Raw genomic sequence first — 14,321 nt, forward strand, 5'->3', positions numbered from 1 at the left:
CTGGAACTTCTCATCCTCTCAGATACATCAGAGACTTGTTCTGTATGGTGAGCCTCCCTTTTATGTTCTACATCAGGTCAGAACCTGGAAAAACAAAAACCTGCAGCAGTGTGATGACATCTTATTGATCTCAAAGAGTGAAAATATTCATGCACTGAATTCCTTTCATTCTGCAGTTCTGGATCCTTACATCTCAGGAAGTATATATTAGCCTCAGAGGAATTACCAATTATAAGAATGTTATTTATTGATTAATTCACCACATTTTTTGATTTGAAAATAAAAAAATTCTGAAGCCTTTATAATTCTTTTTATCAGAATGTTTAAATCCTTTAAGTGCTTAATGTTTTTTAAGCATTTGTCAAGGAACGTCTTTGCCTGAAGGAATTCTGTCTTCTGTACATATGCTGTTAAAGTAATACTCAAGGACCAATGACCAAATGGATCCTAACAATTTGTCAGCACAGCAGCAGAGTGATGATTAGGATGTAGGGTTTCAAACTCAGCTGCGTCAGATTGGCTACTGAGTGCACACTGAAGCAGGCAGAATATAAGTGAGGGAAATGGGTGGGAATTATTCCGCAAGAAGAAAGCAGGATGCCTCCAAGTCTTGTTGGGATGATGAAAATGTTAAGTTTATCTGTAGACTGATATCTGATCTACATCTGTAGACTGACATGTATCATGAAGGTCATAATGGTGAGGTGGGCCAGTGGTGAACCAGATACTTGGTTCTAGGGGACTGGATAAACCCAGACCTGCTAAAATGTACAGAACTATGCTTGTAGCTGACATCATGTCAGAATCCATGTGGAAGGACACCATCACCCTCACTACAAACAGGAGAAGTCAAGGGAAGAGATCAAAAATTGGCACCACATCTCACCAGTTGACATGGATCACAAGATTTTGTGCAAAATTATTGCCAATTGAGTCAAGCCTGCTCTGGGGCTGGTGATTCACACAGACCAGACCTGTGCTGGACATGGCAGGATGATCTTTGACAGCCTTGCACTACTTAGGGATACCATGGCCAACGTGCAGGACAGGTGTGGGGACAGGGATGGGTGGGGGTGTGAACTAGTCAGCTTGGACTAGGAGAAGGCCTTTGACAGACTAGCACACGTGTACATGATGGACATGCTTTCCAAAATGGGGACTGGGGAGAGAATCTGCAATCAGCTATAATGGCTTTGCATAGCATTGGAAGGGCAGCCCAAATAAATGGATGGAAAGTTGCCCGATCAAATCCGAAGTAAAGCAAACTGCCATCTCTCTTTTGTTTGTGTTTTGTATTAGGTCTAGGGCTAAGTCCATCAGGAAGGACATGGGCATAAAAGGCAGTCAAAGTCAAAGTCAAAGTCAACGTCGAGATTATTGCCATATGCACAAGTACATGTATGCACAGGTGCAATGAAAAACTTACTTGCAGCAGCATCACAGGCACATAGCATCATATAAGCAGCATTCACAAGAAAAACTTAAATTAAACATAAATTTTATAGAATTTTTACAAGAAAGAACACAAATAGAACAAAATAAAAAGAAAGTCAATTTTAGTGCAAAGTAGACATAGTGTTGCTATACTGAGGTAGTGATTGGAGTTGTGCAGGTTGGTTCAAGAACTGAATGGTTGAAGTAGCTGTTCTTGAACTGATAGTGTGGGACCTCAGGCTTCTGTATCTCCTGCCTGATGGTGGCTGCGAGAAGATGGCATGGCCTGGATGGTGGAGATCTCTGATGATGGATATTGCCTTCCTGAGGCAGGCCTCATGTAGATACTACCGATGGTGGGGAGGGATGTGCCGCTGATGTATTAGGCTGAGTCCACTACTCTCTGTAGCTTCTTACGAATTGCTGTACCAGACCATGTTGCAACCAGTAAGGATACTTTCAACAGCTCATCTGTAGAAGTATGTTAGAGTGCATTTTTCTTGTGATTGCATCTATATGCTGGGCCCAGGACGGGTCATCCGATATGTTAATGCCCAGGAATTTAAGGCTGCTGACTCTCTCCACTGCTGATCCCCCAATATAGACTGGCACGTGTTCACCCTCCTTCCCCTTCCTGAAGTCAACAATCAGCTCTTTAGTTTTACTGACGTTGAGTGAGAGGTTGTTGTTGTGGCACCACTCTACCAGGTGTCCTATCTCACTCCTCCTGTGTGCTGACTCATCATCTGTGATTCATCCAAAAACAGTGGTGTCATTGGTGAATCTATATATGGCATTGGAGCTGTGCTTCGCCCCACAGTCATGTGTGTATGGAGAGTAGAGCAGGAGGCTGAGCACGCAACCTTGAGGTGCACCTGTGTTGATGATCAGTGAAGAGGAGATGCTGTTACCAATCCTCACTGATTTAGGTCTGCTGATGAGGAAGTTGAGTGTCCAGTTGCACAGGGCAATCCTTTTGTGGTCTGGCAAACTGACTTCAACCTCATAGAAGCTGAACGTTAGCTCTCTGATCCCTCTTCATATTTCTCTTTGAATCACGACCCAATCGCTGAACATCCTGTCTTTGCCTCACAGATAGACACTGACATTATCTACTCAGGAGATCTTCCTTCCATAGTTTCCAGCCCCTGTATACTCCAAAATCCATACAGCCCACTTCTCGTTGCTGCCCAGTATCCTCAAGCAGGTCTGTCCTGGTTGATGTATCATTTCAGCCTGTTCTCGCCCACAGAACGTGGACTTTATTCCTTCTCCCAGAGTCCCCTGTATTTCCATTCACATCTATGACACCTCTCACATCCATGGCCATTTTGATAGTTTCCAGTCCCCTGGTCCCAAACAGCTCATCTTCACCGTGGTCTTAACTTCCCAACGAGAAAGGGGAATTTATTATGAGTTTTTTCTGGAGATACACAAGAACAGTTTGCTTCACAGTTTGTTAATTCGTATTTGGGGTGTTGGAATGGGTGGGAACATGGACATGAGCCATGATTTTACTGAATGGCAGGACAGGTTCAGAGGACTGTGTGGTTTGCTTCAGTTTATGTTCAGTTGTTGTGATGATTGTTAACATAGAAAATTACATCTTTAATAATATCCAGCAGCAGGAAGTCCATGCCTTTGCTTTACTCATTTGAAAGTCTCCTCAAAGCTGTCAGCAACTTTGGGATATGTGTGCATTTATACATAAACATGGAAGTCCCGAAGTCATGGTCAGCTATTTGCCATTTTTTCCCTGATTGACATGGACATTGGACTCTTTATGGAACGCACTGGGGGAATCAAGGAAAATGGAGATTAGGTGAGAACACAGACTTTAGGTATAAGGTTCAACAGTGAATGATGGAGCAGGCTCAAGAGGCTATGGTCTGCTCCTGATGTGTAGATGTGCAGTATTGTGGATATTCTTCACCCTGATGCAATGAAGAGTCTACACAAATAATCTGTGCTGGGCTAAATATGCTGCTGGGATTTTTTTCTTCCATTAAATTCAATTAGTTTGGTTGTGAGGTTTGTGGCATTTTGAATGAGTTCAAGGTTCTAGAACATGTTAAGCTGGTCAGGAGAGCATTGGAACAGAGACGTCAAGAAATAATACATGGCTGAGGATTACAACAGCAAATGAGCTGAGTTAGAAGTAGAGTTGGGTACCGTTAGGGAACTGGATTGTCTTAGTGATGGTGTGGTTGGAAGCCCATCTCAGGATGTAGAATCAGATAGTCCACCTGGAAGCCATTCAGCACCTTGAAGTGCTATCCAATTAGTCTCCCAACTCTGCTTTTTCCCTGTAGCCTTAGATTCTATTTACAATGAGCAAAAATATGCTTAATTTGATTGCAAAGAATGAGAATCCAGAGCACCTCTCCTGCTGATGCAAGTCTTGTGAAGTAGAACTAATTCCTAGTTGCTAACATGAATCTGTATCAATACCAAAGATAAGGGTGATGATTGTCGGGACGGGCAGCTCGACTTGTATGGATGTACAAATTATATGAAAACTACTAATTGCTTACCTTAAAAGGTACTTGGACAGGCACATGGATAGGAAAGGTTTAGAGGGATGTGAGCCAAACGCCAAAATGGGACTACCTTAGATGGGAATCTTGGTCGGCATGGACCAGTTGGGCTGAAAGGCCTGTTTGCATGCTGTATGACTATACAAAATCCAATGCCTCTACATCTTCATTCCACACCAGGGTCTGGGCCCTCTGCACCCAACTTGTCATCTACCGTCACCACCCTCTTTCACCTGGCTAAGCTGATTCTCACATTGAACAACTTCTCCTCCAACTCCACTCAAACTCCAGATCAAACGTGTAGCTATGAGAACCCACATGGTTTCAAGCTATGCCTGTCTCTGTGTTAGAAATGTGGAACAGTGCTCATTTCAGTCCCAGTTAGGTCACATCATACATCTCCTTTTCCAATACATTGATGACTGTATAGGTGGTGCTTCCTGTTCTCATACAGAACTTGAAGATGTAACCATTTTTGTTGCCAATTTCCACTTGACTCTTCCCTTCATAGAAACGTAGAAGAACTACAGCACAATTCAGGCCCTTCGGCCCACAAAGCTGTGCCAAACATGTCCATACCCTAGAAATTACTAGGCTTACCCATAGCCCTCTATTTTACTCAGCTCCATGTACCTATCTAACAGTCTCTTGACAGACCCTATCGTATCTGCCTTCACCACCGTTTCCGGCAGCCCATTCCACGCACTCACTACTCTCTGAGTAAAAAACTTACCCCTGACATCTCCTCTATATCTACTCCCCAGCACCTGAGCAGGCACAGTAGCATAGTGGTTAGCATAATGCTTTACAGCGCTGGCAACCCGGGTTCAAATCCGGCCACTGTCTGTAAGGAGTTTGTACGTTCTCCCCGTGTCTGCATGGGTTTCCTCCGGGTGCCCCGGTTTCCTCCCACATTCCAAAGATGTACGGGTTAGGAAGTTATGGGCATGCTATGTTGGTGCCAGAAGCATGGCAACACTTGCAGGCTGTCCCCCAAAATCACTACACAAAAGATGTATTTCACTGTGTGTTTCAATGTACATGTGACTAATCTTATCTAAACCTATGTCCTCTTGTGGCCACCATTTCAGCCCTGGGGAAAAGCCTCTGACTATCTACCCGATCAATACCTCTCATCATCTTATACACCTCTATCAGGTCCCCCCTCATCCTCCGTCTCTCCAAGGAGAAAAGGCCGAGTTCTCTCAGCCTGCTTTCATAAGGCATGCTCCGCACTCCAGGCAGCATCCTTGTAAATCTCGTCTGCACCCTCTCTATGGCTTCCACATCTTTCCTGTAGTGAGGTGACCAGAACTGAGCACAATACTCCAAGTAGGGTCTGACCAGGGACCTACATAGCTGCAACAATACCTCTTGGCTCCTAAATTCAATTCCCCGATTGATGAAGGACTATGCCTTCTTAACCACAGAGTCAACCTGCGCAGCCGCTTTGAGCATCCTATGGACTTGGACCCCAAGATCCCTCTGATCCTCCACACTGCCAAGAGTCCTACCATTAATACTATATTCCGCCAACATATTTGACCTACCAAAATGAACCACTTCACACTTATCTGGGTTCTCGACTTCTTATTTCTATTTCAGTGGATAAGTTAATGACCAATATCCACTGCAAGCCCACAGACTCTTGAGCTACCTTGGCTACACCTCCTCCCACCTTTCTCCATTCCATTCTCCCAGTTCCCCTGATCCCGTCGTATCTTTTCAAATCATGACACCTTCTGCATGATTGCTACTGAGATGTTTTCCTTAATAGAGGCCTACAACTGCATCTGTTGCATTTCTTGTACTTCTGCATTCAACCCCTTCTCCTCCCACACTAAGCAAGGATAGGGTTTCCCTTATCCTCACCCTCCACCACACTAGCTTCTACACTTAATGAATCTTCCTCCTTAATTTAAGCTATGTGACACCACCACATCTTCCCACTCACCCCACCTCCACTTTCAGCATTCCAAAGTGACCATTCCCTCTGCGACTCTCTGGTTCACTCTTCCATCTTCACAACACCCACTCTCCTTCTCATGGCATCTTCCCATGCAACTACAGGAGTTGCAACACCTGTCCTTTTGCCTCTTTCCACTATGCAGAGACTCAATCGGTCCTACCAGATAAAGCAGTAATTTATTTGTATTTTTATCCATTTAGTGTACTGCATCCAATGCTCATGATGTGGTTTCCTCTACATTGGAAAAACCAAATTCAGACTGGGTAAACATTTTGTAAAACACCTTTATTCAGTTCAAAAGGTGACCTCAGCTTCCAGTTCCCTGTCATTTCCATTCTCCGTTCCATTCCTAACCTGACTTCTCCACTGCTCTTACACTATTTCAAAACTTAATGTAAGCTCGAGAACAGCATCTCTTCTTCCACTTAGCCACATTACAGTCCTCAGGGCTCAACACTGAATTCAACAATTTCAGATCAGCATCCTTTCCATTCTGCATCCGTAATGTTCACTCCATTTTTCTCTCTCCACAGATGCCACCTATCTGTTTAGTATTTCAGAAGTTTCTTTTATTTCACATTTCTGGTAACTGCAGTGTTTTATATCTCACAGTTACAGCATTTTTTCTCTCTCCTGTTTTCATTCATCTCCATTTCCATCTCCTCCAGACTGATCAACTGCACCTAACAAGCCTTCATCTTCCTCTCCCAGCCAGCACCACCAGTATTTATGTCATTCAGTCTCTCTTGTTCTCCATCCCATCACAGACATTCCCATTGTTCTCTACACCCCTTCCTCTACTCAGTTCTGATGAAAGGTCAGCTTGAAACATTAATCAGTTTCTCTCTTTAAAGATGCTGCCTGACCTGCTGATAGTTCCAGCATTTTCTGTTTTATTTCAGATTATTGTTTAGAATTCCTCATTCAATAGAACTCTCAAACAACACCATGCTATTGCATGGCTGGTGTTGAGGAGGATCCTCCCTGTTAGATCCTTCACATGCAGCCGGAGTCTCAGACCCCCTGCACATTGCCCTCGAGGAGGCTATATTGAGGGTTAGGCCATCATCTGTCTCCTAATGGAGTGTGTGTTTGCCAAATACCTCTGAAAAGAGTTGAAATGAACTTAACCAATATTTATTATATAGAGCCGTCAACATAAGACCCTGTGCTCTACTGGCTGATCCCACTGAAGTGAACTTCAGCTGCTGCTGGAAGGTTATCATCTGGATGAAAGATGCCTTTTGGTCTGCTTGAAACTTGCGGTCTTCCAATGCAAGAAGCTGTCCATACCCAACATTGCAGACTGGCAGATTCCAATGTGCAGGGCTGTGCTACCAGACACAAGAGGTTTGTTGTAACCACTACGAAGGTTTTAAAGGGAAAAAGTCAACGTTTTACACTGACAGGCTGGAACTATATGTACAGGAGATATTGATATAATGATGGATGATATGAATCCTGTAGGTAACTTGAATGATCTCTCTTACTGAATGGTGATACATGCATGTATTGTATTATATATCTGCAAACTTTATGAAGTGGCTGATCATGTCACACATTATATTTCACTCTTCACGCAAGAAAAAACAAATAATCCCATTTCCTACCACAGTGTTCTCAATCCTATTCTCCCCTAAAAGATGTTGTCACCTGTGTTAACCAGTCCTTGTCACAAAGCAGAATATAATCTAAGAACCTTTGTGTAAATAACCAACTCCTTGCCTCTCTCCTCCTGGTAAATTTTAGGTTGACGGCCTCTTCTCAGTCCTCTGCACGCAGCATATTCATGTACAGTGTAGCAATGCAGCAGTAGGATAACAATTGCATTTTAGTCAATGGTGGAGAAATTTACCCATCTAATCTAAGGCCACAGGAGACCTGAGCCTTGAAATTAAAAATCCTATTAAGTAAACCAAATATTTGAATTTTTGGCAAAATATTCATTAAAGCTAAATACTAATTAACAATCTTATGATTCGACAGTATTTGACGTGGTGTTACCCAATCAGAGCCACATATTAATGCTTCTAGAGCTCATTTTCATCTAAAAGCAGTCGATAAATAGGAAATCAATTCAGCCTGTGACGTTGGTAACCTTGCTTTAATTTATTTTACTGCAATGAATGGAGAATAACAGCACACATCCTTGTCCGCAATCCGCTCTTTAAACTATAGCTCGCTCTTTAAACTTCTTTACTATCTTCCACCCTGTGTATTTTAAAAAGGGAGCAATGATTCATGCCAATGCAACCGATAACATTCAATATAATCTCCAATTTGTTTTTCTTTACCTTTTTCGTTCTCATGTCAGATAATTCACAGCAGCATATCACATCCTACCTTAAAACAAGCATTACATTATCTGAGAACTGTTCAGTACCTGCAAGTGTTCTTCCCTGCACCTGGCGAAGTGTTCTGAACGCTAGCTCCCTATGCTACCCCCTGCGCCAGCCCTTCTGGATACGAGTTTCCACCAGTCCATTGCGACAGCCAGTACCAAACTGCCCTTCTCCCCTCAGAAATCACGCACTTGATGGATGGGGTCTCAGTGACGTCCCGGCTGTCATTGACCCACCCCTCCTGGGTGAATAAATCTTTACAGGCCATTGTGTCGCCGCTGTTTCCAGCAGTATTTCACACATGGGCTCCTGTTCTGTACTCAGGGTGTCACGGTGTGAGGCAGCGCAGAGCCCGCGGTCCCCGGGAGCAGCCGAAGCGAACGGCTCGTGCCGCACCTCAGAGCGAGGCTGTGGTGGTTGCCAGGGCCGTTGCCAGGCTGGGCCCGGCTGCCTTGGCGGGCGGGCGATGGCAGTGCGCCGGCTGTGTGCAGAGGGTGGCGGCTTGCCGGCTCTTGCTGATGTGGGAAAGAGTAGCTGAAGTAGCGCCTTGAGTACCGGTCTGACCTTCAACCGGCCGGGCGGAGGTGAGAGGTAGGCGGGTCGGGGTGGGCAGGGCTGGGGTGTGGTGAAGTGGGGTGGGATAAGGTGAGGCTGGTCGGACCGAGGTAGACAGGGCCGTTGTGAGGTGGGTTGGGTAGGGTCAGGTGGAATAGGCAGGGATGGGGTAGGATCGGATGAGGTGGACACAACTGGACTGAGCTGGGGTAGGGTGAACAGGACTGGGGGTGATGCGAGCATGAGTAGGGTAGGATGGGATGAGCTGGACGTGACTGGAGTGAGCTGGGGTGGGATAGGTGAACAGGATTGGGGTGAGGTACGTGGGCTAGGCAGGGTCTGGTAAGATGAAGTAGGCAGGGGTGAGTTAGGATGGGATAAAGTATAGATGAAGTGAGATGGACAGGGCTGGGGTGGGGCAGGATAGGTAGACAAGACCAGGTGAGATAGGTGGGCTGGGATCTAGTGAGGTGAGGTGGAATAGGATGGGAATGACGTAGACAGAGGTGGTGTGAGCAGGGCTGGAGTAACATGAAAAGGCAGGGCCATGGTGGGGTGAAATGGGCAGGGTCAAGATGGAGTGAACCAAGTTAGGCTAGACTGGGCAGGGTATGAGGTGATGTGGGCACAGAGTTCTAGGATTTAGATCCAGCGATAAAGAACTTGCTTTTAGGGCAGTGTATGACTTTGAATTTGCAAGTGGAAATATTCACTTTTTTCCTAGCCTTTTTGGGTTGTGCTATTGAAGAAACCTTTGATTTTTACCACAAAACTATCAAGAAGCCCAGATGATGATGCAGTAGCAGTACATCAGCAACCTTTCCCTTTGAAATTGTAGGCTGTCGACATTTGTTAACTTCTTGCTGGTGTGAATTGCCGCAGTTTGCTGTTGTTTGGTTTTCTCCACTTTATGGACATCAGCGTTGAATTTATTTGGGTTGGATTTCAAACGTTGTTTCTTTTTCTGTCAATCAATCTGCATTTTCTTTGTCAGGTACCTTTCACGCAATTTCACACCTGCTGACAATTGGCTGAACATAATTAGCCTCTGGTCCTTCTCCTAATGCCCTGTGTATAAAATGTTGCCAATGATATGTGTTCAAATGGACATTTTGTTAATTGGCTTTTCCAATCCATGATTATAGGTTAAAGGTTAGTTACCAGCATTTAACCGTGTAACCTAGAATGATATTTAAGTTTAGGCATTAACTTTTCTGTTTTCAGGGAACTTGGGCTTCCCTATTAAACCTCTTATGACCTCTCATAATTTTATTTGTCTCAATCACATGTCCCTCAACCTTACCCCAGCCAATTTTTCTTCATAACCATACCTCCATCTATGGCAGCATCCTCATGAATCTCTTCTGCAATTTCTCAGATGCTGTCACACACTCTAGCTGTAGCCTGTTGTCTATCCTTCCTAGCACATCCTCTCTGCTCTTAATTTCCTCTTTTAGATGATTTGTAGAAAATATCACCTTTCTGTGGATTGTATTGGCTTTTGCATTTCTCAGCAACTTGCCCTTCTGGACTTTGTCAGATGCCTTGATCAAAAATCTGTGAACGTACAATCTTCCTTGACCCTCCTTTGGCCTCAAAATATTCAGTGGTTAGTCATAGACCTTACCATATTTCTCCAAGTGCATTAACTGCACTTCTCTGCATCGAATTCTACTTACCATTTTTCTGCTTAACTAGTGCATTGTCCTCCTGCAGTTCACAATTTTCTTCCTCACTAACAACTACGTGGACAATTTTTGTAACTAATTGTGCTCCTTTTAAGTATAAAGGAAGGGATCTAGTGCTGAGTATTGTGAAATATTAATACATCAGCTTCCATTTACCAAAATACCAATCAACCAGTATCCTTTACTATCTGGCACTTTTGGGTCAAACTTCCCACTTTCTTTTAGATCCCATGAGCTTTTTATTTTTCTGATAAGTCCGTCCTGATGGACTTTGTCAGATGTCCTGCGAAAATCTGTATCAAATGCACTGCCTTTGACAGCTGTTCTCATTATCTCAGACACGATTGAATCATGAGTCAGATGAGACTTTCCCACAGCAAATGCATTCTGGTTTTGCTTGATTAATCCCATATAGTAATGTAAACAGAAATATTTCCACTAATTTTTCCACCAAAGTCTGGCAGTTACAACCCTTCTTAAACATTAACAACCTTCCAGTCCTCCTGCACCACCAGGAGGGATTAGAAACTGATGGCTAGAGCCTCTGCTGTTTGCTGTTTCGCCTCCATCAAAAAATCCGTGTGGTCATTTAATAACACAAACGAAGTCAAATCTCTTAATATTTTCTTTCTCTCACATTGTTATCATATCCAAAATTTCATGCATCTTAATATTTCCAGTTTTCTTGGCCAACATGGTTTAATCGACATCAACCAAGATAGTTCAAGAATAGGAATATCATAATAGGAGCAGAACGCCTGGCTGTTGTAGCCTGGTCCACGGTTCATCAAGATTATGGCACCATCATTCTCCAACACAATCCCCATATCCCTCAGTTCTCTTAATGCCCAGAAATCTATGAGTTGTGTTTGAATGAACACAACATCTAAATTTCCATTGCCATCCACGTAGAGAATTCCAATGGTTCACCACCTTTTGAGTAAAGAACCTTCTCCTCATCTCAATATGAAACTCCCTAGGCCTTATTCTCAAACTGTTTCCCTGACTCTACACTCCTCAGTCAAGGAAAATATCCTCCATGTATCCAAACTGTCAAGCCCCCTTAGAATTTTGTTTGATGAGACCTCCTTTCATTCTTCTGAACTCACAAAAAAAGTACAGTCCCGTTCTACATAACCTCTTCTCATATGGCGAACCAGTCTAGTAACTCTGCTGCAATCCCTCTGTGGCACATGTACATTTCTTAGCTAGTCCTCCAGCTGCGGTCTCACCAAGGTGATCTTCTAACTGCTCATTATTCTTATTGATATTTGAGAGACTTGCTGTGTGATATTTGACAGATGTGTTTACTTGTAAAAGTGGCTACACTTTTAAAATAATTCAGTATATAATGAATTGAATCTGGTGAAGATTGGAAATGTCCTTTTTCATTCACTTACTTCAAAATTTTAAAAATACATCAATCAATGGAACCACATAAATACACAAAACTGTTTCTTTGAGGTATCAAAAGGGGCTACAGTAAGTACATGCACAAAGAATTATTATTGGAAATATGTAGTAAAAATTTGCCATTTATTTCGCCCAATAACTTTTTGTATATTATTAATTTAAAAGTTTTCATTTGGTTTCAGTTAACTCTTTGTTTGTGGTTGAAATAAACCCAGGGTATCGGAATCAGGAGCAGCATGTCCAAATATCCACAACTGCTTCGTAGACCATTGCCACCAAAAGATGCTTTTCCTTTTGGTAAGTGCATTATTTTCATTGAAGTTAACATTGGGATTAACTATACAGTACCAATAATTTAATTGCAGCTCATTTAATTGATTGCAGATGTATTTTTAAATGTTTGCCTTATGTGGTGTGATGACTTTTTCTTGTTTTTTTTATTTCTGTGTTTTGGACAATTGATTTGCATTACCATGATTGGGGCTATCATTGAGCTATTTTAACATATACTTTTCATTTTGAGATGTTTGAAACAAACGTTGTTCCTATTTAGTTTCTATTATGTTTCTACATTGCAACTACTTTACCAAATTAAAGTGAAGCCATAATTTTAGGTAGATAATTGTGAGCACCATGTACAACTGTGTGTAGAGCTTTCAGTCCAGGTGAAGGATCTTGACCCGAAATGTCTATTATCCATTTCCCTCCATGGATGCTGCTTGACCCGTTGAGTCCCTCAAGCTTTTGTTTTTGCTCCAAAGTATACAGTATACATTATTAGCCAATATTTTTGACTATGAATGCATGAAGGTTATGCTCAAAATGCTAATTAGGCCAGCTTGGAGTACTGTCCACAGTTCTGTTCCATACACTATAGGAAGGATATGAATGCAATAGAAAGAATGATGAGGAGATTTTTCAAAGTTGTTCACAGGACAGGAGAATTTTAAACCAAGGGTGTGTTTCTGAAAAGAAATTTAACGGAGGTGTTTTGATACGTAAGAGCCCTAGATAGTGTGGGTCTTAATCACAAAAAATTCTGCAGATGCTGGAATCTGGAGCAATATACAGAAAGTGCTGGAGGAACTCAGCAGGTCAGGCAGCATCCATGAAGGGAAATAAACAGTCAACGTTTCAGGCTAAGACCCTTCATCAAGACTGGAAGAAAGATGGTAGAAGCCAGAATAAGAAGGTCAGAGGAGGGGGAGGAGCACACGCAGGCAGGGGATAGCTGAGTTCAGGTGATAGGCGAGTCCAGTTGAGAGGGGGAAGGTAGGTAGGTGGGGGAGGGGAAGAAGATGTACTGTAATTAGCTGAGAGGTGATAGGTAGAAGAAGCAAAGGGCTGAAGAAGGAGGAATCTGGTAGGAGAGGCCAATGGACCATGGAACAAAGGATGGGGGAGGGGAGGAGATGGGCAGGTCATCAAGGCGGGGGAAGGAAGCCATAGGAATAAGGGAAAACAAAGGAGTGGGGGGGGGGGGGGAGAAAAAGAAGGGGAGGGGTTACTGGAAGTTAGAGAAATCAATGTTGAGGCCAGCAGGTTGGAGACTCCCAACGCGGAAAATGAGGTGTTGTTCCTCCAATCTGCGTCTGGCCTCAACGTGGCAGTAGAGGAGGCCATGGATAGGCATGTCAGTATGGGAGTGGGATGTGGAATTGAAGTGGGTGGCCACCGGGAGGTCCTGGCTGTTGTGGTGGACAGAGCGAAGGTGCTCGACGAAGCGGTTACTCAATCCGCATCGGGTCTCACCGATGTACAAGTACAGCTACATCGATGTACAGGTGGGTCTTAGATACCATTTCACTTAGCACGGTGGTCAAAACCGAAGGGGCGGAGATTTAAGTAATGATAGGAAAAGGGGAGTTGTGAAAAGTTGTTCTTTAAACAAGCAAATTTGCGTTTTGAGTTCACTTCCCGAAAGAATGGTAGAGGCAGAAATTGTCATTGAATTTCAAAGGTATTGGTACATAAGCTTGTTTTTATAACTTGTAGAGTGCTGGCCATGACCTAACAGGCTTTGACAAGGGACAAGGCCAGCTATGGAGCCTCAGTTCCTATCAAAGTCTATGAGACAATTAGAGACTTACAAATAGTCAGAGATGGTTAAAATACTGAATGAAAAAACAACAAGATGCTGAAGGAACTCAGCAGGCCAGGCAGCATTTGTAGAGGAAAGCAGACAGTCAACATTAAAATACTGGAAACTGTTTTAAATAGTCAAATATCAAAGATTTTTTGTAAAAATTCTTAATTCATGAAAATAAAGAAACTATATAACTGAAGTTACTCTTTTCTTCTGCAGTTTAAGAAACCCCATTCAACCAAAAGGGAAATTTGAGCATATACTAGCCGGATGTAGGTTTTTAGGGTGTTTTCCCAA

General features: G+C 43.2%; 2 protein-coding genes across 9 annotated transcripts in view; one reads left to right on the forward strand and one right to left on the reverse strand.

Annotated features, from left to right (window-relative positions):
* Positions 1-8,455, reverse strand: part of LOC127569068 (plastin-2-like) — a 66,359-nt gene extending 57,904 nt beyond the window's left edge. The window contains exon 1 of the mRNA XM_052013367.1: positions 8,324-8,455. The gene's annotated coding sequence lies outside the window, so the exon portion shown is untranslated. The remainder of the gene's footprint in view (positions 1-8,323) is intronic.
* A 238-nt stretch (positions 8,456-8,693) lies between these two features.
* Positions 8,694-14,321, forward strand: part of LOC127569069 (leucine-rich repeat-containing protein 63-like) — a 48,390-nt gene continuing 42,762 nt past the window's right edge. For 5 of the 8 annotated variants that reach the window (XR_007956142.1, XM_052013369.1, XM_052013372.1 and 2 more), the window contains exons 1-2: positions 8,694-8,866; positions 12,154-12,235. Coding sequence is in view for 7 of the 8 variants with exons in the window: in XM_052013369.1 (XP_051869329.1) it covers positions 12,175-12,235 (61 nt within the window). In the remaining variant the exon portion in view is untranslated. Of the gene's footprint in view, positions 8,874-12,120; positions 12,236-14,321 lie in introns of all 8 variants that reach the window. The other 3 variants (XM_052013371.1, XM_052013370.1, XM_052013368.1) reach the window with 3 other exon arrangements.

The sequence above is a fragment of the Pristis pectinata genome, chromosome 4, assembly GCF_009764475.1.
Source record: "Pristis pectinata isolate sPriPec2 chromosome 4, sPriPec2.1.pri, whole genome shotgun sequence".
Classification (NCBI taxonomy): domain Eukaryota; kingdom Metazoa; phylum Chordata; class Chondrichthyes; order Rhinopristiformes; family Pristidae; genus Pristis; species Pristis pectinata.